Below are 23,053 nucleotides of genomic sequence, written 5' to 3' on the forward strand. Positions count from 1 at the left end.
CTTTGTTAAATTATGTATATAAAAATTACGAAGGTGGTTTGAAAATTTATGTTTATAACGTGTTAAAATACCTTTTATAATCTTCGATCTCATATCCGTTTCTTAACCAAAGATCTTATATACTTATTTCAAGAGTCAGATGGCTCATCCCTCGTCATTACCTTTCTACCAACTTCTGACCACAAAAAATCTACTTCATTAAATGTTTGATGAGTTAGAAGTTTTGTATTCAAAATACTGTAAGTAAATGCTGTATAATGGTTAAGTCATAGCCATAAAAAAGATAACCGTGCATTGGATTCTAAAATTGTCCCATGTAAGGACAAGCAATAAATTTGTAACTAACAGCCATTCTTAATTAGTATGTAATTAAAATTCAGTTTGATTCTCTGCAAGTCTGCACTAGAAAAGCTGAGTCTGTGGATGCCTTCCCTTGACACACAGATTCACAGAGAATGAGTGGAGAGAGGAAGGTGGTGTGTGTGACAGGAGCTTCTGGTTTCATAGCTTCATGGCTGGTTAAGCTGTTGCTTCAACGTAATTACATTGTCAAAGCAACTGTTCGTGACCCAGGTCGGTCTCTCTTACTCTCTGGTTTTTTTCTCACTTGTAGCTTATATTTGGATGCTCTTTACTTTCATTTCTGTTGTTTCTCCGAGTTCTTGCCCCGGGTTCATTGGTGGTTAATTTTACTGGACAGACTCTGATCAAAAATGAATGGTCATGGTGACCCACCGCGGGTACAATAGCTGGTTAAGATGGGGTGGATTCCACCTTCAGAGTTTAAAAGTGCTCGATTTGTTAAATTCATAAATTTAGAAAGTTTAATTAAAATAACATTATATTAAGTAATACATATCAAAACAATATTATTTTATTTAATTTTGACTTGAATTATAGTCAAACTTGAAATCAACCCATATCATTGAGTTTGAGTTCAACTCTTTACAGTTAAACCAAACTCAAGTTAACCCAAACTCGAATTTGTTTAAGCTCAAATCTACCTTTGCTATCGGATTACTCAAATTTGGCTTCACACTCTCACAAATGAATTTAAACACATATGCTGCCATCTTTTGGTATGTGTATATTGAGAAAGCCTGGATGGTGGGTTGCTAAATTAGTCTTCCCGGATTTATCTGTTTAGTGGATGGACTTCGTCCCATAGAGAGAAGCCGGCTCTACCAGTTGGGTTCTTCGAGAATTAAAAAAAAAATCGTACTGTTAAATTTTGCATTACAAAATTGTTAATTATAACTTACTACTAAAGAAAAAAGAAGGTTCTCATTTTGATTTGGCTTTTCTTAGTGTGCTTCATCATTGTTGGTTTTCATGTGCCACAGGTGATGCTAAGATAAAGCACTTGCATGAACTTGATGGAGCTAAAGAAAGACTTCAGATCTTCCAGGCAAACCTATTGGAAGAAGGGTCTTTTGATTCTGCAGTTGAAGGATGTGAAGGTGTTTTCCATACAGCATCCCCTGTAACTTTCTCAGCCAATGACCCACAGGTTTTATCACAGATACTAGAATATTTCAACACCAATATGTACACACTAGCTACTTCCAACTTCTTTTCTCTGATTTTCAGGCAGAATTGCTGGATCCTGCAGTAAAAGGAACACTCAATGTTCTAAGTTCATGTGCAAAAACTCAGTCTGTCAAGAGAGTAGTTGTGACATCTTCTATAGCGACAATCTTGTTCAATGGAAACCCTCTGAACCCTGGTGTGGTGGTAGATGAGACTTGGTTTTCAAGTACAGCTTTCTGCAAGAAATTGAATGTACAGTAATGTTCTGGTTTCTTCCGTAAACTTTTTTCAATTTCATTGTGGTTGATCTTGCTTTAAATTTCTTCCAGAACTGGTATGTAGTTTCAAAGACCTTAGCTGAAGAGGCTGCTTGGAAATTTGCAAAAGAGAATAAGATAGACTTAGTTACATTACATCCAGGATTGGTTATCGGACCCTTCTTACAATCAACTCTTAACCTGTCTGTGAAGGTGATTCTGGACATCGTAAATGGTAAATCATTTTCAATCAAATTTATAGTTTCCATCAAATGCTAGTACTGAAGAAGTGACCATAATCCTTCCCAGTTTATGCTACTTCAACTGATTTTCGATTTAGTGATTTGCTTACCCTATATATTCACATTTTAGAGATCTTTAAAAGTTGTTCTTGTTGAGGTAACGGTCCATATGATTTAAGCTTTAATTTTGGTAAAATTCCATCCCCAAAGGCCAATTGAGGAGAGGTTTTGTACACCTTTCCCCCAGGTTGGCCTAGTTGAGGGAAAGTTAGTGTAGTTGATTATCTCATGGTTAATGTGGTTTAGTATCTCACATTGGTTGAGAAGTAAGTTTGATGTGAGCTTCAGCTAACTTTCGGAGTAGCATTTTTCAAGGCCTAACAGTTTTTGTTATAGCTAAGTGGTTAAAGTTGTATAAATGCAGGAGCTCAAACTTATACTAGCCCTTACAGAATTGTTGATGTTAGAGATGTTGCATTGGCTCATATTCAAGCTCTTGAGGTTCCCGCGGCCAGTGGCAGATATCTCTTAGTTGGAAGAGTTACACAATTCTGCGAGATTCTGAAGATTTTGCAGCACCATTACCCTACTTTGCAACTTCAGGAAAAGTATGGCATAGTATTTTTGCCTTTTTATTCAGTCACTTTGACCTTAACTAGCATTTTGATTCCCTTAAAACTTAGAACTCACAAATTTTAATACATTTATGGCAGATTCAAAGCTGAAAAGTATGAGCCAACATACCAGATTTCCAAGGAGAAAACAGAGAGTTTGGGCATCAATTTTATGCCTTGGGAGGTGAGTGTTAGGGACACTGTGGAGTGCTTCATGGAGAAAGGCTTTCTCAAAGTCTAAGAAGATGCTCAAACAAGATCAAGATCACTGACTGTCACAAGTACTTGCAGGGATTAAGATCAAGATTCAGGACTGTATGAGACATTAAAACAGTAAAAATAAGATGGATGTGACAGGATGGCATTATAAAGTCTTACTGGCTTGCCCAAAGAGGGCTACTATGATTGTATAGAAAGACTATTTCTAAAAAAAAAGTTTAAAATTTTCTAGTAAAAATAATTGAACCATATAATACCCATTTGACGGTAAAAAATATATTTTATATTTATAGGATCAAGAGGAAGCCTAATTTTATAAAAATCATATAATTACATTGATAATACAAATTTTGCTTAATTTTTTAAAACCTTAAGAGAGTATTTGGTTTGAAAAAATTTTTATTATTAAAATTAAAAAATTATTTTAAAAATAGATTATCTTGAGGATTATTGGATATAAATTTATTACTATACTTACTTATATTCGATAAAATTAATATGTATAAATAATTATTATATTTAGTTAGAAATAATAAAAAAATACTAATATATTATTTTATTTATTATATGAAATATTAATAAGTATAAAATATATTTTTCATATTATTTATTATTTTAATTAAAAATTGTGGGTAATTTTATATTAAAATTTTAATAATTAAGAATAAAATAGTAATAATAATTATGATTATTATAATAATTTTTTAATATTTAAATTAAAGATGATGATTAGGATTTTTTTAATATTTTTTATTATATTATTATTGGTAATAAAATATTATTAAATTTTTTTATTATTTTATAAATTAAATAAAATAATAAAAATTAAATTACCAGGATGCCCTTTGAATCCCCTATCCAAAGGCCCAAAAAGGGAATATTCCTATTTTTAAGTGTCGAGCAAGAAAGCCGTGGACCGAGATTATGAATAATTTAATGTATGAATAAAAAAGGGGATTCATTGAAGGTTGGTCCAATATTATACACAGGAGAAACCAATTTCTATTTGAGCTCTACTTCAGAGACACAGAAGAATGAGCAGAGAAGGGAAGGTGGTCTGTGTAACAGGAGCTTCAGGATTCATAGCTTCTTGGTTAGTCAAGCTTTTACTTGAACGTGGTTACACTGTAAAAGCTACCGTTCGTAATCCAGGTCGGTCTTTCTTTCTTTTGGCTCTTCCTTCGAATCTCTTTCTGGGTTCAGTAGTTTTCTGGGTCAAAGATTTATGTCATATTTTTGGACTGGTTAAATGTATGCATATGCCACAGATGATCCGAAGATGAAACACTTGCATGAACTTGATGGAGCTGAAGAAAGGCTTCATTTGTTCAAGGCAAGCTTGTTAGAAGAAGGATCTTTTGATGCTGCAGTTGATGGCTGTGTAGGTGTTTTCCACACAGCATCACCTTTAACTACGACAGCCAAAGATCCTCAGGTTATGATTATTTTATACCTTTCTTTTTTCCCCTTTTTCTCAGTGTGGAATTATGAATACTTCTTCCAACATATTTTGCTTCCATTTTTCAGGCTGAATTGATTGATCCTGCAGTGAAGGGAACACTCAATGTTCTTAGATCATGTGCAAAAGTTGAGTCTGTCAAGAGAGTTGTTATAACATCTTCTCTAACTTCAGTTATATTCAATGGAAAACCTCTTAACCCTGATGTGGTGGTAGATGAGACCTGGTTTTCAGATCCTACTTTTTGCAAGGAGTCGAAGGTGTGTAAGTTATTTCTTAGCATAAATCTTTATCTCTTATGATCAATTTACTCATTACATCGTTTATCTTAAACACAACCGGTCACGATTTTTCTTTTGAGCATTACGATCCAAAATACTTCTTTAGTGTTTAAGATTTCTGTTATCGTTCCCAAACAACGTGGAATATATATACATACCAGGATCTCTCACATCCTTTGTTAATATGTATTTGTCTAAGGTTGTTAGAGAAACATTTATATGTGAAAGATTTTGGCATGTTTAACATATAATTTTGTGGCCAAAATTTAGGGAGATCCTGCAGAAGGTATGGATTGTCAGTATCTATTTAATTACTTCATTCCTGGAAACTCATTATTGCTTCTTTTTTTCCTACACCTGAAGTCTCTAGATAAAGAATTAAGGGGAAAGCTAATCTTCCAATAGAGACAAAGTGTGATTAATTTGCAGATTTCTTCATTTAAGAACTGTCAACTCTCTAGATAGAGTTAAAAGGAAAGTTAATCTTCCAATAGAGACTAAGTGTGATTAAATTGCAGATTTCTACATTTAAGAACTGTTAGTTGCTTCATTTACCCAAGTAGTAGGAATCAAGGTTAAATCATTCAAGGCTGTCAAATACACTTCAAGTGTTTACTGATCTTGATGGTCAACATCAGTCACATACTATTATATTGTTTAGGTTACCGCTCCAAAAGCTAACTTAGTATTTTATAGCTTTACCCATTAGGAGAGGAGGACTTAATCTTGGAGGTCAATCTAATTTTGATTTTCTTACAGTACTGGTATCATCTTTCAAAGACCTTAGCAGAAGAGACAGCTTGGAGATTTGCAAAAGAAAAAGGCATTGATTTGGTCACATTACATCCAGGATTGGTAATTGGTCCCATCTTACAGTCAACACTTAATTTTTCTGTGGAGGTGATTTTCAACATCATAAATGGTAATAATCAGCAACCATTTGAGGATTATGATACATAAATTTCTAGTTTATATTTAATTGAAGTAATTAAGCAGCATATAACAAAGTTGCTATCTGTTCTACTTGATTACTTTGATTTCCATATTTTAAGTTGTGATCGGATCTATTCTTTAATAGGAATTGATTCAATACATTTCTTATATACCCATGGATGCTATATTGGATATGAATCCAATTTCAGATCAATCTACATTGATTGATTGCTTCCATTATGTTGTTGCTAGCAAATACCACTATTTTTAGTTTTGGAACTTTCACATCATTCTTGCAAGAATCCAAACCTTTTTTGTTCTGATTCTTTGATAAAAAGATTCACTCTCTTCATAAAAAAATAGAAGGTAGAACAAATAAAGATTGCTTTTTCAATTCATCCTTGGAGTTGAATACTTCCTTCAAGAATTGTTTTTGAACCAATCTGCAGAAATCAACATAAAAAGCAAATCCCTTGTGATATGCCAGATCGTTATTGATAGAGTAAGTGGATATGTCATTTCTTGAAATCTTTCTTCAGATTCAAAATTTTGGTCTAACGCATATCCCCCCTGTTCCGGAATGAAGACCTTAATCTTTCAGACATTTTCTCATCGAACCAATGGTTTTACTGTAACATTCTGGTTCAATGGCCAACCCACTATTAAGATTTTGTCTGCTCGTTTTGATAGTTTAGGAGCTCACAAGATATGTAACTAGTCTTGTCTTAACATCTCCAAGTGATGTGGATGGGATGCTTATACATACCAACATCTCTCTCGCTTTGCTAACATGGGATTTGTATAGAAGTGTTATATTTACCATTACATATATCACTACTAAAAAGTTGGGGTCATTTTAATGCAGGAGTCCAGTCATTCCCTAGCCCTTTCAGACTTGTTGATGTTAGAGATGTTGCATATGCACACATTCAAGCTCTTGAGGTTCCCATAGCAAGTGGCAGATATTTGTTGATTGGTAGAGTTACACAGCTACATGAGATTCTGAAGATTTTACATGAACATTACCCTGCTTTCAACATTCCAGAAAAGTATGTTTTAGGATTGTCACAATTTTATTCATTTCATTTTCTGCAATATAAAAATTTCATTGTTGCTTGAGAACTCACAGGTTTTTAAATACTAAATGGCAGATTCAAAGATGTGAAGAATGAGACAACATACCAGATTTCTAATGAGAGGGCAAAGAGTTTGGGCGTCAACTTTAGGCCTTGGGAGGCAAGTCTTCTGGACACCGTGGAAAGCTTGAAGGGGAAAGGCTTCCTCAATTTCTATGAAGCTACAGAAAGCAAGTGATGCAGAACTTCTTGAATCAAAGCTTTTATTTATCTATGTAGTCCTTTTTTTTATCCAGCTTTGTATCAAGTGAATGGCAGCTGCAACATGCTTTCCAAGTCATGTCTGCAAAAAATAATAAGGTATCAAGCCATATAGAACTATGGCTCTACCCAAACTACTTTGAAACACATTTTTATTGAACGTTTACAGTTTAGACAGAGGGAAGAATGTTACATTTACGGGCATACCATTTGCTTTCCAGCTCACTCTCAGACAAGTCACTAGTTTGCTGAGATAAAGACTTGGTGAATATTAACTCATTCAAGCTATAGAAAGGCACAGTACAGCTCAACAAAAGAAAGAAAATAAATCTGTACAGGTTAAGTTAAATAATCAACCAACCTGTTTCCATACCAAGTGTATGATATAGGATTTGAATTTCACGTAACAAAAAATATATAGGTTTCTAGTATGCGGTTTGTATGGTTTTGGGTTCTCTAATCTCAACATTTAACTTTTGAAATATGGTTTATCTAGGTTCATATATTTCCAAAAGCAAGCTAAGAGACTTGAATTCCTCGTGGGAAAATATGAATTCTAGTATGGGCTTACGACTTTTGTATCCTGCGAAACAGCATAACCTACCTGCCACAATAATTCAAATCCATTTTTGGTCCTAAGAAAGCAACTGCAACTACATATGTTAAGCTTCTATCCAAATGAAAATAGAGATCCTAGTAGTGTAAAACAGAAGAACTAACTTTCAGAAGCTTGCTGCACAAAATATGAAAATGAGGAATATTTAGAGCCGTATGCGTAGCAGTCCACGGTTCTCAAGATTCATGCATCCAAAACATAAGATATTCGGTAAGGGGTATACGGTCACTTTCCAACACCCTCGGCAACCCATAATTTTGTCAAACCCCAAGGGGATACTTGTAATATTCCTGTTCTTATAGTGTCATGCCATGCGTCAGGCACTCTAGGCCATTGGCTGCAAAGGACAGTGGCTACTCCTAGTATTATTCCGCTAATAAATAAAAGAAACAATAGCATTCTTGGTACTAGTCCCATTCTACCGAGAGAATATTCCCTTGAACCCTACTTCGCAGACGGATTGAGAAAATGAGTGGAGAAGGAAAGGTGGTGTGTGTGTGTGTGTGTGTGTGTGTGTGTGTGTGTTACAGGAGATTCTGGTTACATAGCTTCATGGTTGGTTAAGCTGTTACTTGAACATTGTTACAGAGTCAAGGCCACTGTTCGTGACCCAGGTGAACTTTCTGTTCTCTCTTGCTTTTGACTCTTAAGTTGAATCTCTCCAATTTCCACTTCTGGGTATTGTAGTTTTGCAGATAAAGTTTCTATTAGATGAAGTGGTAAATCCTTTGGCTGTTTCTGTATCACTCTAGTGTGGCCTTGACATGATACTCAGTCTAAAGGTTGATTCGGCCGGTTCGCATTCAGATCAAATCTATAACGTGTCGCTTAAATTCAAATTCATTTGAATTTGGTGAACAATATCATTGGAGAGATAAACAAAATTGAGAATACATGAATTCAAACCGAACCAGACTGAATTGAATCCACCCCTCTTTCTCACAATGTTTTTACCCATCTAGTTTGATTTAATTACAAATATGAAACTGAGTGATTGGTCTTATTTGCATATGCCACAGATGATCCTGTTAGAAGACATGTTTAGGACTGCTGATGTGGAATCATAAATGCTGCTTAGTTGAATGTTTCAAATTATTTTTGTGTTGGTTTTTTTTTTTATTCATGGTATTATCTTAGGAACATGACCTTAGTGGATTGTCATTCATGGCTTAATCCTAGGACCATGACTTTAGTGGGTTATTATCAATTCATGCTCTTGATCATGGCATAATCTTAGGACCATGACTTTAATGGGTTGCTATTCTTGATCATGGCATAATCTTAGGATCATGACTTTAGTGGGTTGTTATTAATTAAGCTTTAAATTGTAATGTTTCTGAAGTTAACAAGAGTAGTATTTCTTTGCTTCAAATACGTTGCTCTCAATTTAATAGAAACACTCTTTTTTTCTTTTCTCTTTCAAAATTACAACAGATCCTAAGATAAAACACTTACATGACTTAGATGGAGCTAAAGAAAGACTTCAATTGGTCAAGGCCAACTTGTTAGAAGAAGGATCTTTTGATTCTGCAGTTGATGGCTGTGTAGATGTTTTCCACACAGCATCACCTGTATTTATGACAGCCAATGATCCTCGGGTTATGATTATCCCAGACCTCTCTTTTTCCCTTTTTCTTTGTATGCAACCATGAATGCTTCTTCCAGCATATTTTGCTTCCATTTTTGGGGCGGAATTGGTCAATCCTGCAGTGAAGGGAACACTGAATGTTCTTAGGTCATGTATAAAAGTGAGTCTATCAAGAGAGTTGTTATAACATCTTCTGTAGCTTTGGTTATAGTCAATGGAAAGCCTCTTAACCCTGATGTGGTGGTAGATGAGACCTGGTTTTCAGATCCAGCTTTTTGCAATGAGTCAAATGTAAATGTTCTCATTTCCTGATACTTGTGTTTTTTAACACAACAAATTTCTTAATTAAAATAGCTTATTTTAATATGTCAAATTATTTTAAACAACCTTTTATAGGTTATACGGATATAGTTAAGATCTCGATTTAATATCCGTTTTACCCTCATCTCTCCCCTTAACAGCCTTAGCCTCTTAAACATTTTTTCATCCAAAATTTCATCTGAAATTCAATTAAAACGGAGAATACATTAACAAGAAAGGGTAAATGCTCTCTTTCCTGAAACAGGAATTTTCGCATAATGATGCATCTTAATTTTGAATTCGCTAAGTTAAGCTTTGAATTTTTTTTCTTGATTTTCTTCCAGAACTGGAATCATCTTTCAAAAACCTTAGCAGAAAAGGCAGCTTGGAAATTTGCATAAGAGAATGGGCTGGACTTTGTTACGTTACATCCAAGAGTGGTAATTGGTTTCATCTTACAGTCAACACTTGATTTCTCTGTGGAGGTGATTTTCAACATCATAAATGGTAAAAATTTGCAACCATTTAAGATTCAAAATGTGATTACATCTTGTTTACTCATTAGTATTCAACCGTTTATAAATAATACATAAAGTATTATTGTATATGAATTCTCTTGTTATCCGTTACTACTCAACCGTAATAACACATGAAGTATTATTGTATCTTAATGCAGGGTCCCAAACATTCCCTAGCCCTTATAGACTTGTTGATGTTAGAGATGTTGCACTTGCACACATTCAATCTCTTGAGGTGTCCACGGCTAGTGGCAGATACTTGTTTGTTGTTGGAGCCATTCATTTTGCTGAGATTCTGCAGATTTTGCAGGTAAATAGCCCATCTTTCAACCTCCTGGAAAAGTATGTTTCAGTATGATTCCCTTTTTATTCAGTTACTGTCATATAAATTTTTTGCGTATGTTTAGAATTCACTAGTTTGACTATGCTTATGGCAGATTCAAAGGCAAAGCTGTGAAGTATGGGCTAACATTCCAGATTTCTAAAGAGAGAGCAAAGAGCTTGGGCATCAGCTCTAGGCCTTGGGAGGCAAGTCTTCAGGACACTGTGGAAAGCTTCAAGGAGAAAGGCTTTCTCCATGTTTAAGAAGATACAGAAGGCAACTGATGCCAAGCATTGAAGAAGTGTCGGTGACTAAGCAACTAATGAGCAGCAAGCAGCTGCAATATTGTTGTAAATCATTTATGCAAGACATAATTAAGTATTCATTATGAAATAAGAACTATGGCTGAACCCAAACTATTTTGCAAGATATATTTTATTGCACATCAGCAATCATGTTGCATTTACAGACAAACAATAGTTTTGCAACTCAGTATTAAGACATGTCACTAACTTGCTGATGTACAGTTTTGGTAAACATTAACTGATTCAAGCCACCTCCAACGCAAACAGAACATTCAGAGGTATGATCTGCACACAGAGCATTGTAACCAAAAGGTCAAAAAGAAAATAAATTTGTACAGGTCAAGTTATATAATCAGCCGACTTATTAGGATATTAAGTGTAAGGTATGAAATTTAAATTTTATATTGGAAAAGATAAACTTATGGTGCAGGGTTTACATAATGTTGGATTCTCCAATCTTAACAAATAGCTTTTGAAAAATAGTTCTTTCAATGTTTATATGATTATAAAAGTAAGGTACAAGATTTTAAATTTATTCAGAAAATACATCCCGCAAAACAACATAACCTACCCTCCACAAAAGTTTAAATCCAATTTGTTGTACAAGGAAAGCAACTGTAACTACAAATGTTAAGCGTCCATCCATCCGAAAATGAGGAATATTTAAACTGTAAGTGTAACAGTCCAGGGTTCTTACAATTCACGCATACAAAACATAACAAGGTATACAGTCAGGGGTATACAACTCACTTTCCAAAACCCTCGGCTATCTTTAGTTTTGTCAAACCTCAAGGGGACACCTGTGATATTCCTGTTCTTAGAGAGTCATGTCGGGTAAGGCACTTTAGCTGCTCCGTGGTTGCTCAATGAATTATTCCACTAATAAATTTAAGAAAAAAAAAAAAAAACAACAACAAAATCATTCTTGGTACTTGGTCCAATTCTACGCAAGAGAATATTCTCCTTAAACTCAAGTTCACAGAGAGATAGGGACAATGAGTGGAGAAGGGAAAGTGGTGTGTGTAACAGGAGCTTCTGGTTACATAGCTTCATGGTTAGCTAAGCTGTTACTTGAACATGGCTACACAGTCAAAGCCACTGTTCGTGACCCAGGTAACTCTTTCTCTTGCTTTTAACTCTTAAGTCGAATCTCTCCAATTTCCACTTCTGGGTTGGGTTGTTTTACAGATAAGGTTACTATTAGATGAAATAGCAAATCCTTTCGGTTGCCTCTGTATCACTTTAGTGTGGCCTTGACATGATACCCAGTCTAGGGGTGGATTCGGCCTGCTTGAATTCAGATCAAATCCATAATATTCGGTTTGAGCTCAAGCTCGTCCCTAATGCTCGCAATGTTTTTACCCATCTAGTCTGATTTAGTTACCATATAAAACTGAGTAATTGGTGTTATTTGCATATGCAACAGATGATCCTAAGGTAAAACACTTACATGACTTAGATGGAGCTAAAGAAAGACTTCATTTGTTGAAGGCAAACTTGTTAGAAGAAGGATCTTTTGATGCTGCAGTTGATGGCTGTGTAGGTGTTTTCCACACAGCATCACCTGTATTTATAACAGCCAATGATCCTCAGGTCAGGTTATGATTATCCCATACCTTTCGTTTTCCCTTTTTCTTTGTATGCAACCATGAATTCTTTTTCCAACATATTTTGCTTCCATTTTCAGGCTCAATTGATTGATCCTGCAGTGAAGGGAACACTGAATGTTCTTAGGTCATGTGTAAAAGTTGAGTCTGTCAAGAGAGTTGTTCTAACAGCTTCTCTAGCTTCAGTTATGTTCAGTGGAAAGCCCCTTAACCCTGATGTGGTGGTAGATGAAACCTGGTTTTCAGATCCAGCGTTTTGCGGGGAGTCAAATGTAAATGTTCTCATTTCCTGATACTTGTGTCTCCAACACAATTATTTCTTATTTGAGCATACACTCTTTTATGAACTTATCCTTAGGGTTGCCTACGAGCTTTCTGCCTGTTATAATCAATTCACAGGATTTATGTCTCACATCCATAAGAGAACTCTAACAATACTTTTAGGTATCTAACTTGGTGGTTGAGCCATGGTTCGGCAATATGCACCTAGTTCCATCTCGAGTCAATCTGTCCCAATGGTTAAAATGGGTTTTAGCTATAACTCGGACCATATTTAGCATCGGTTCCTAGTCAGATTGACTAGTTCGATCTAAGTTTCAAAATAGTGTTTTAAATTGAAAAATACATGATGCGTCTTAATTTAGAATTCACTAGGCTAAGCTTTTACATTTTTTTTCTTCTAGATTAATCTAATTTTGATTTTTTTTTACAGAATTGGTATCCTCTTTCAAAGACCTTAGCAGAAGAAGCAGCTTGGAGATTTGCAAAAGAGAATGGGATTGACTTGGTTACATTACATCCAGGATTGGTAATCGGTCCCATCTTACAGTCAACACTTAATTTCTCTGTGGAGGTGATTTTCAATATCATAAATGGTAAAAATCTGCAACGATTGAAGATTCAGAATGTGATTATATCTTCTTTACTAGTTAGTACCCAACCATTTATAAATAATACATGAAGTTTTGATGTATCTGAATACAGGGTCTCAAACCCTCCTCAGCCCTCATAGACTTGTTGATGTTAGAGATGTTCCACTTGCACACATTCAAGCTCTTGAGGTGCCCACGGCTAGTGGCAGGTATTTGCTGGTTGGTGGAGTCACGCATCATGCTGAGATTCTGAAGATTTTGCAGGAAAATTACCCTTCTTTCAACCTCATGGAAAAGTATGTTTCAGTATGATTCCCACTTCATTTACTGTAATCTAAAATTTTCACGTATGTATAGAATTCACATGCTTAAGTATGCTCATGGCAGATTCAAAGGTAAAGCTGTGAAAAATGGACCATCATTCCAGGTTTCTAAAGAGAAAGCAAAGAGCTTGGGCATCAGCTTTAGGCCTTGGGAAGTAAGTCTTCAGGACACTGTGGAAAGCTTCAAGGAGAAAGGTATTCTCCATGTTTAAGAAGATAAAGAAGGCAACTGATGCCAAGCATTGAAAGTAAGTGTCAGTGACTAAGCAACTAATGAGCAGCAAGCAGCTGCAATAATCTTGTAAATCATGCATGGAAGACATAATTAAGCATTCAGTATGCAATAAGAACTATGGCTGAACCCAAACTATTTTGCAAGACATATTTTATTGCACATCAACAATTATGTTACATTTACAGACAAACAATGGTTTTCCAACTCCCTATTACGACCTGTCACTAACTTGCTGATGTACAGTTTTGGTAAACATTAACTGATTCAAGCTACCTCCAACACAAACAGAACATCCAGAGGTATGATCTGCAAACAGAGCATTGTGACCAAAAGGTTATAATCTGAATTGGTCATCAACAAGACAACACAACCCTCGGCCATAATCGCAAATCTGATGTAATAGAACATTTTCCACCAACCACCCTAGCAATTGATATTTTAATTCTATTGTTCTTGGCACCTTAGCATCACCTAGAGCATACAGAAAAAATAAAAGAAGGTAGAACACATAAAGATTGTTTTTTCAACTCATCCCTAGAGTTGAATATCTCATTCAAGAATTGTTTTTGAATCAATCAATGTGAAGTGATATGCTAGATTTGTTATTGATAGAGTGAATAGATTTGTTATTCCTTGAAATCTCTTTTTTATTCAAATTTGTGGTGTAATGCGTATCCCACCGGAAAGAAGACCTTCATCTTTTGGACATTTTTCATAGAACTAATGGTTTTAGTTAGTAACATCCTAGTCTAATAGTTAATTCATTATTAAGATATCGTCTGCTTATCTTGATAGTTTTGAAACTCAGAGGTTATTTACTTATCTTCTCTTAGCATCTCCAAATGATTTGGGTAGTGTATTCATACATATCCAACATCTTTCTCATTTTGCTGATATGAGATTTACTAAATCTAATTTTAGAACAATCTACGTTGATTGATTGATTCCATTATGCTGTTGTTGGCATTTGCTTTCCAACTACTTGATTGATTGATAGATCAATCTACATAGATCTTCTGGACACTGTGGAAAGCCTTAAGGAGAAACGCTTTCTCAATTTCTATGAAGCTACTGAAAGCAAGTGATGCAGAAACTTCTTGAATCAAAGCTTTTATATATCTATGTAATCCTTTCTTTTATCTAGCTTTGTATCAAGTGAATAGCAGCTGCAATATGCTTTCCAAGTCATGTCTGCAAAAAATAATAAAGTATCAAGCCATATAGAACTATGGCTCTACCCAAACTACTTTGAAACATATATTTTTATTGCATTGCATATTTACAGTCTAGACAGAGTGAGAGGGAAGAATGTTACATTTACAGGCATACCATTTGCTTTCCAACTCTTGTTTCGATACTAAGTGAAAGATATAAGATTTGAATTTCACGTAAAAAAAAAATATAGGTTTATGCAATGACATTTATATGGTTGGGTTTTCCAATATCAACAACTAGTTTTTGAAATATGATTTTTTTTAAGATTCATATGATCCCAAAGGTGAGGTACGAGAAGATGTAAATTTCTGGTACGGACTTTCCAGCTTTTACATTCTGCAAAACAACATTACCCACCCTCCACGAAAGTTCAAATTCCATTTTTGATCCTAAGAAAGCAACTGCAACTACATCTGTTAAGCTTCCATCCAACTGAAAATAGAGATCCTAATAGTGTAAACCAAAAGAAGTAAATTTTTTTAAAATACCTTGCTGCAAAAAAAATATGAAAATGAGGAATATATTACAACTGTAGGTGTAACAGTCCAGGGTTCACACAATTCACGCAAACAAAACATAACAAGATATTCGGTAAGGTGTATACAAGTCACATTCCCAAACCCTCAGCTATCTTTAAATTGTACAAACTTCCAGGGGATAATTGTCATATTCCTGTTCTTAGAGAGTCACATTGGACCACTGGCTGCTCAGGAAAGTGGCTACTCCCACTATTATTTCGCTATAAGGCAAAAAACAACAAAAGCATGTTTTTTGGTACCTAGTCCAATTCTACGCAAGAGAATATTTTCCTTGAACTCAAGTTCACAGACAGATAATGAGTGGAGAAGGGAAGGTGGTGTGTGTCACAGGAGCTTCCGGTTACATAGCTTCATGGTTAGTTAAGCTGTTACTTGAACACAGTTACGCAGTCAAACCACTGTTCGTGACCCAGGTAAACTTGCTTCTCTCTCCTGGTTTCGACTCTTCAGTTGAGTCTCTCCAATTTCCACTTCTGGGTTTAGTAGTTTTACAGATAAGGTCACTATTAGATGAAAAGGTAAATCCTAGGGTTGTTTCTGTGTCACTTTAGTGTGACCTAGACATGATACTCTGTCTAAAGGTGGATTCAGCAAACTCGAATTCGAACTCGTTTGAACCTGCTAAACAGTGTTGGCAGGATGAACTCATGCCGATCCAGTTCAATCAATCCACCCGGAAAACTCGCAATGCTTCACCCATCTAGTTTGATTTAATTACAATATAAAACCTAGTAATTGGTCTTATTTGCATATGCCACAGTTGATCCTAAGATAAAACACTTTCATGACTTAGATGGAGCTAAAGAAAGACTTCAATTGTTCAAGGCAAACTTGTTCGAAGAAGGATCTTTTGATTCTGCAGTTGATGGCTGTGAAGGTGTTTTCCACACAGCATCACCTGTATTTATGACAGCCAATGATCCTCAGGTTATGACCCATACCTTGCTTTTTCCCTTTTTCTTTTGTGTGCAACTACGAATACTTATTCCAACATGTTTTGCTTCCATTTTCCAGGCTGAATTGATTGATCCTGCAGTGAAGGGAACACTGAATGTTCTTAGGTCATGTGTAAAAGTTGAGTCTGTCAAGAGAGTTGTTATAACATCTTCTATAGCTTCAGTTATATATAATGGAAAGCCTCTTAACCCTGATGCGGTGGTAGATGAGACCTGGTTTTCAGATGAAGCTTTTTGCAAGGAATCAAATGTAAATGTACTCATTTCCTGATAACACAATAATTTTCTTAACTAAAATAGCTTATTTTTAATGTGTTGAAACGATACCAACTTTTTATAAATTATACAAATATAGTTAAAATGTCAATTTAATAACCATTTTACCTTCATTTCTATTCTTAAAACCCTTGGCCTCTAAGCATTTTTTCATCCAAAATTTTATTTGAAATTCAATAAAACAAAAAATACATTACCAAGAAAAGTGATTTTTAGTTGATGAAAATTATTCATTAGTTATAATAAGGTATGATTTGTGTAAATAATTATTTATTTTGCCTGAAAAATGATAGAATTTTATCAATAGGAAGTTTGGATGTAGATAACCCAATAAGAACAATCAAACTTTTTAATAGTTCATCTAGTCTAGTTATTGTTTATTAAGTCTAGTCATTATTCATTACACCTAATCCTTATTCATAACAAATTTTGGAGCAAAACATTTTTAACAAAAGGTATATTTTACCATTATATCTGTATAATTTATAAAAAAATATGTTTTAGCTATGTGGCATCATTATGGTGTCAATATTATAGTCAAACCATTAGACTTTGTGGTTGAATTGTTTTGACACTATCCATCATATTCAACTTTCGGTCAATTCAATTTGATGGTTAAAATCATAACCCCAACCATATTTAGCGTTAATTCTTGTTTAGAGTGATTAGTTTAATCTAAATTTTAAAACAGTGTTTTAAATCATAGGACACAGGAGTTTATGCATAAAAATGTATCTTAATTTAGAATTCCCTAGGCTAAACTTTTCCTTTTTCGATTAATTTTCTTACAGAACTGATATCCTCTTTCAAAAACCTTAGCAAAAGAGACAGCTTGGAGATTTGCAAAAGAGAATGGGCTTGACTTGGTCACATTACATCCAGGAATGGTAATTGGTCCCATCTTACAGTCAACACTTGATTTCTCCGTGGAGGTGATTTTCAACATCATAAGTGGTAAAAGTTTGCAATTATTCAAGATTCAAAATGTGATTATATTTTGTTAACTCGGTAGTACTCAACCGTTTATACATAATACATAACGTATTATTGTATCTGAATTCTCTTGTTACCCATTTATACATAGTACATGAAGTATTATTGTATCTAAATTCAGGGTCCCAGGCATTCCCTAGCCCTTATAGACTTGTTGATGTTAGGGGATGTTGCACTTGCACACATTCAAGCTCTTGAGGTGCCCAGGGCTAATGGCAGGTATTTGTTGGTTGGTACAATCACTCCTCTTGCAGACATTCTGAAGATTTTACGGGAAAATTACCCATCTTTCAACCTCATGGGAAATATGTTTCAGTGTAATTCCCCTTTCATTCAGTTACTGTCATATAAAATTTTCGCCTATGTTTAGAACTCACTAGTTTTAGCATACTTTATGGCAGATTCAAAGACAAAGCTGCGACTAATGGGCCAACATACTGGGTTTCTAAAGAGAGAGCAAAGAGCTTAGGCATCAGCCTTAGGCCTTGGGAGGTCAGTCTTCAGGACTCAGTGGAAAGCTACAAGGAGAAAGGCTTTCTCCATGTTTAAGAAGATGCAGAAGGCAACTGATGCCATGCATTGAAAGTAAGTGTCAGTGACTGAGCAACTACTGAGAAGCAAGCACCTGCAATAATCTTGTAAATCATGCATGCATGACATAGTTAAGTATTCAGTATGCAATAAGAACTATGGCTGAACCTAAACTATTTTGCAAGAAATATTTTATTGCACATCAACAATTATGTTACATTTACAGACAAACAATTGTTTTCCAACTCACTCTTAAGACATGTCACTAACTTGCTGATATACAGCTTTGGTAAACATTAACCAATTCAAGCTACCTCCAACACAAACAGAACATCCAGAGACACGATCTGCAACCAGATCATTATGACCAAAATGTTAGAATCTGAATTGCTCATCCATGAAACAACATAACCCCATGGTCAAAATCGCAATTCTGATGTAATGGAACAATTTCCGCCAACCACCCTAGCAATTGATATTTTATTCTATTGTTCTTGGCACTTTATCATATCACCCAGCACATACAGATAAATCAAGGCTGAACCAAAATGATTGGTGTTGGTGAATATTTTCCAAACCAGATTGTAATTGCATGCCCTTTAGTCTACTTTGATTACTTTAGCCCATCCATAACTTCAGTACTCTGTCCTTACCACCAGAGGCAACTTTCTCACCATCTGGACTCCAATCAACAGCAAAGACCTTTAAAAAAACAAATAATAAATCATTTATCAGCATGCTGGTTCAGAAAGAATGCATTTTGTTTACCAACTTGTTAGTACGAGGGAAGACATTTTTTTCCAGTGATGAGTTCAGAGTAGATACCTCATCTGCATGGCCCGGAAGGTCTTGTTTCAGCTTACGTGTCCGGATATCCCAAACCTAAAAATACACGAAATACATAAATTCAACAGCACAAGAATGGCTTTTCTGTTTTTTGACCATGGGAAAGAAATGAAAAATTGCCATCAGCAGAAGGTTAGCACTTTCTCAAATTATGTTCTGCGAAAAAATAAGATAATACAATCTCACTCATTATAAAGAAACAATTGTTTAAAACAACCTTCAGTGTGGAATCTTTGCTACCACTTAAAAGAAGCCGACTATCTGCAGACCAGCTGTACAGAGGGAAGCAACATAACCATTAATAGCAGGAATAAATTTATGGATATACAAAACCATGGAGTACCACCAACCTGATCTGATAAACAGGCCCAACATGGCCTCGAAATGCAGCAACGAATTTCCCTGTCGTACCATTCCATAACTTGACAGACTTATCAAATGAGGCACTTGCCACCCATTGCCCATCAGGTGAAAAGTAAACATGGTTAACAAGCTGTAACAGGCAAACACAATTTAGAAGGCCCATATAAATGGTTAAAAAGCTCTATTTTATAACAAAAAAGCAACTGCTACTAAATATTTCAAGTTCCCTTCCTGTTTAAAACAGATGTCCTAGTTATTACACCTTTCAACTATGTAGGCAAGAAGCAAATAATTTCAAAAAGCTGGCTGCAAAGAAGAGATTGATCGCTATCACTAACTTTTCTTCATGGATGTTACCAAGATACAGAAAAGCTTGGAAAAGGCAACTTCAAAGCCACATAAACATGTCAGCAGATCCCTTATATCTAGTCAAAAGCATTCAAGTACTTGACTAAAAGGTGATAGACAAAGAAAAGTGTACATTCCACTCCCAACAAATAATAGCTTGTAAACTATAATCCAACCACACATAGGAAGTAACATTATATAATTTGTACCTGTTGATGACCTGTCATGCGAGTTTTAGGGTGCTTGCTAACAGCAGGTTCCCAAAGGAACATGGTAAAATCATCAGATCCCGAAACCAACCTTTCAGGAGCATTCCCTTTCATTTTGTTATACCTCTCCAGCGCAACCTGCGTATATTGATATGATATAATGTAGTTAGTTCCAACTGCAAAATTCAACAATCATATAAACTGATCATAGAAATTTATATGATACTAAAGTTAATGCATACTTTTTTAAATGAGCATGTAAAGAACCCAAAAGTTGTACTAGTTCAATGACAAAGGTGTCGATCAATTAAACTCAACAAAACTGGCATGCACATGAAAAAAGAAAGATAAATGAAATACAAAGCACAATGTATAGAAGAGAACAAAATTGCAAAAACAAGAGAGATACCTTCTTCATTTCCTCAGGAGAGGAATACTCTTTGCCAGTATGATCAAAAGCTCCCGTCCGAAGAACATATTCGGTGCTCAGTGCAAGGGAATTAACCCAATGTCCATGACCCTAAATGAGCAACATATAAAGAGAGGTGAAGGTCGATAGAGAGGTCAGAGGAAAAAGAAATTTTAAGCCTCAATAATTTAATATTAAATTATGAACCATAAAATCAGAGTTCACTCATTAATTCAACTGATATTTTGCACATAGTCAGACATACATCTATCTGGTTTGATTCCTCAACAGTTGGCTATCTTCAGAGAATATTAGCGCAAAGTTACATAAGAGACAGAAAGCTCTATCAAGCTTAGGTAGAACAAAAAGTTTTACATATACACTACAAAGATGACATTATCTTTCTTCAAGGCACAGGATTAGGAAAGACCAACATATAAATACAATTGAAATTTGAACCAGACAGATAAGGAACAGAAATAGGGGAGAGCATAAGCCAAAAGATATACCTTCAGTTCACGAATCAACTTCCCCTGCGTAGTTTCCCAGACTTTTATAGTACAATCCTGAGAGCTGCAAAAGTTAAGATGAGATATAAGTGATAAAAATTGAACAGAAAACAGATTGTAGATGTAAAACAATGAAGTAAATAACTAAACAGTCGTGACAGTCAATTGACTAGTGCTGACACAGAACTTCCAGGATAAAACTACAAGAATTTTGTTATAGATGAGGCTATAAACTTATTCATTCACTACAAGTTCAAATAAATCAGTATATGGTGTGTTACAGGGAAAAAATTGTATTTCACACTTCTAAGAACATAAGAAAGGTCTACCCCGTGTATATCACTCCATCTCCACCCCATTTCACACAAGTCACTGCAAGTGTATGGCCACTAAGACAAATAACACATTTCCTCAATGTAATGTCCCATATGCGCGCATCCCCGTCTTTGCTAGAACTTACAAAGCGACGACTAGGAGAATTCAAGTGGATTGGCTCCCAAGAGATACCAGTAATCCATTTCTTGTGACCCTAGAAATAGCAGATTCAAAAAATCAGCATTTTTGAGAAGCTTTTGTCAATCAATACAGTCAATACACAAACAATTATAGCATTCAAATCAATTGCACTCAAAAAGAAACTCAACCATCTAACAACATATTAGTACAACTAATTCTTTCGAGTTCAGAGAGGAATTAAAAATTTTCAAGTACAAAGACTTTACAGTGAGTGGATTGCCTGATGGCTTTCCTGTCTCTGGATCCCAACATCGAAGTTCTCCAGACTTGCTCCCACTCACAAGATGCTTCCCATCGGGTGACCATGCTATACAAAGAACCCAATTCTTGTGTCCTGTAGAAAGGTAAAATTTCTAGTAGTTAAGCAAATGTATTGGCAGTAATATTAATACAATATCCAATTAATTAATCTAGTAAACAATTTATGAGTTATAGGAACAAATCTTAATAAAACGCATTTAAAGATAAGAAATGACCACTAATACCCAAGCTTGTGATCAGGAATTTATTGAGTGTGTATACAGAAACTTTAAGGTAACCAATAGAAGGTAGGCAATAGTTATGAGAGTTTCCCATTCCTAACCTGTGCATGTGTACATTGGTGTCTGTGTATTGAGGTCCCATATTCGAACAGTAGTATCACCTGAACCACTTGCCAATTGTCGCCCATCAGGACTAAAAGCTACAGAAAGCACAGCTTCCGTATGACCTAGGCATTTGAAACACTTACACAGTTGAGAATACCAAAAAGTAATATTAAACCACATGCTAGAGAAAAACTAACTCATTCAACAACTCAATTGAGAGGAACTAGCAATGCGACAAAAGATCCCCAACGCATTCACACACCAGCAATCGTAGCTGAACAACGACTCACAGAACGAATTCTGAAAACAGCTTGTGGTTGATAAACAATCGACAGCACCTTCTCCACAGAGACTGAAAATTCATTGATACAACAAAATTAATAAACGAAATGAAACCATAGTAAAAAACAATCCGAGGGCAGAATTAACAAATGGGTACGTCAATTTTGTAAAGATTGTATAAAAAACAAACCCTTGTGCTTCTCTAAGTAAGTTCCAAGGGCCACAAGAAGCTCTTGATCTGATATATAAAAAGCATACGGTAATTTCTCCTCCTAAACAAAACCCAAAAGCATAATTATTTAAACTTGAAGAAAAAAGCATAACACATAGTTTTTTTCCCAAGCGAAGTATTTACGTTGTTGAGAAGCTTGTTAACGATTTGTTGGAGCTGCTGGGGACCAGCGATCTGAGGAAGATACATGGAAGCTCCTAACGGAGTACCTTCTGGGTCCGTCAATAGACACATCACGTTGTTCGTAATCTCTGTTTCCACCTCCATGTCTTCTATTTTGGTTTTAACTTTTTAGTGTCTCTGTAGGTTTTCTGTTCTCTGAAAGGGAGAAGAAATAGGGTTTTCAAGGTTTAAGCTTTGTAGACGACGGCGGGGGTTTATGGGTGGGTCGCAGTCAGATGGACGGGCTAGAACTGGGACAATTATTGCCCATCCCACCGGTTAAAGAATTTAGCCCATTGAATATACATGGGTTCAAACTGGGCCAAACCTGCACGAAGCCCAGCTAAAACTCGCCTTTGATTTCAAAAGGATTGGTGCGAGTTTAAGGGCAAGATGAATTATCAAACAAGTCACTAAAAAATCTTCTGAGAGGAAAAATAAGGGTCTTGAATAATGAAAAAGAAGAAAAAATATCGAAAACAAAAACCTAAAGAATGAAGATATACCGCTTTTGTCAATGAA

At 35.3% G+C, this 23,053-nt stretch overlaps 3 protein-coding genes and 2 pseudogenes across 3 annotated transcripts; 4 read left to right on the forward strand and 1 right to left on the reverse strand.

Moving 5' to 3' along the window:
- Positions 1–354: 354 nt before the first annotated feature.
- Positions 355–3,010, forward strand: LOC123214091 (phenylacetaldehyde reductase-like). Its single transcript, XM_044633810.1, has 6 exons — positions 355–573; positions 1,344–1,510; positions 1,591–1,782; positions 1,860–2,022; positions 2,454–2,637; positions 2,743–3,010. The coding sequence occupies exons 1-6, from the start codon at positions 456–458 to the stop codon at positions 2,882–2,884; spliced, it is 966 nt and encodes a 321-aa protein (XP_044489745.1). The 5' UTR covers positions 355–455; the 3' UTR covers positions 2,885–3,010.
- Positions 3,011–3,814: 804 nt separating this feature from the next.
- On the forward strand, positions 3,815–7,049 carry LOC123214094 (phenylacetaldehyde reductase-like). Its single transcript, XM_044633815.1, has 6 exons — positions 3,815–4,014; positions 4,131–4,297; positions 4,390–4,581; positions 5,362–5,524; positions 6,401–6,584; positions 6,687–7,049. The coding sequence occupies exons 1-6, from the start codon at positions 3,897–3,899 to the stop codon at positions 6,847–6,849; spliced, it is 987 nt and encodes a 328-aa protein (XP_044489750.1). The 5' UTR covers positions 3,815–3,896; the 3' UTR covers positions 6,850–7,049.
- Positions 7,050–7,956: 907 nt separating this feature from the next.
- LOC123214382 lies at positions 7,957–10,632 on the forward strand (annotated as a pseudogene).
- Positions 10,633–11,254: 622 nt separating this feature from the next.
- Positions 11,255–18,066, forward strand: LOC123214383 (annotated as a pseudogene).
- A 165-nt stretch (positions 18,067–18,231) lies between these two features.
- LOC123214093 (notchless protein homolog) lies at positions 18,232–22,855 on the reverse strand. Its single transcript, XM_044633814.1, has 13 exons — positions 22,493–22,855; positions 22,328–22,409; positions 22,118–22,207; positions 21,852–21,977; positions 21,475–21,602; positions 21,082–21,281; positions 20,753–20,816; positions 20,244–20,354; positions 19,835–19,972; positions 19,265–19,407; positions 19,132–19,186; positions 18,894–18,950; positions 18,232–18,770 (listed from the first exon to the last, which is right to left on the reverse strand). The coding sequence occupies exons 1-13, from the start codon at positions 22,634–22,636 to the stop codon at positions 18,687–18,689; spliced, it is 1,422 nt and encodes a 473-aa protein (XP_044489749.1). The 5' UTR covers positions 22,637–22,855; the 3' UTR covers positions 18,232–18,686.
- Positions 22,856–23,053: the final 198 nt, after the last annotated feature.

This window comes from Mangifera indica, chromosome 4, assembly GCF_011075055.1.
Source record: "Mangifera indica cultivar Alphonso chromosome 4, CATAS_Mindica_2.1, whole genome shotgun sequence".
Classification (NCBI taxonomy): Eukaryota; Viridiplantae; Streptophyta; class Magnoliopsida; order Sapindales; family Anacardiaceae; genus Mangifera; species Mangifera indica.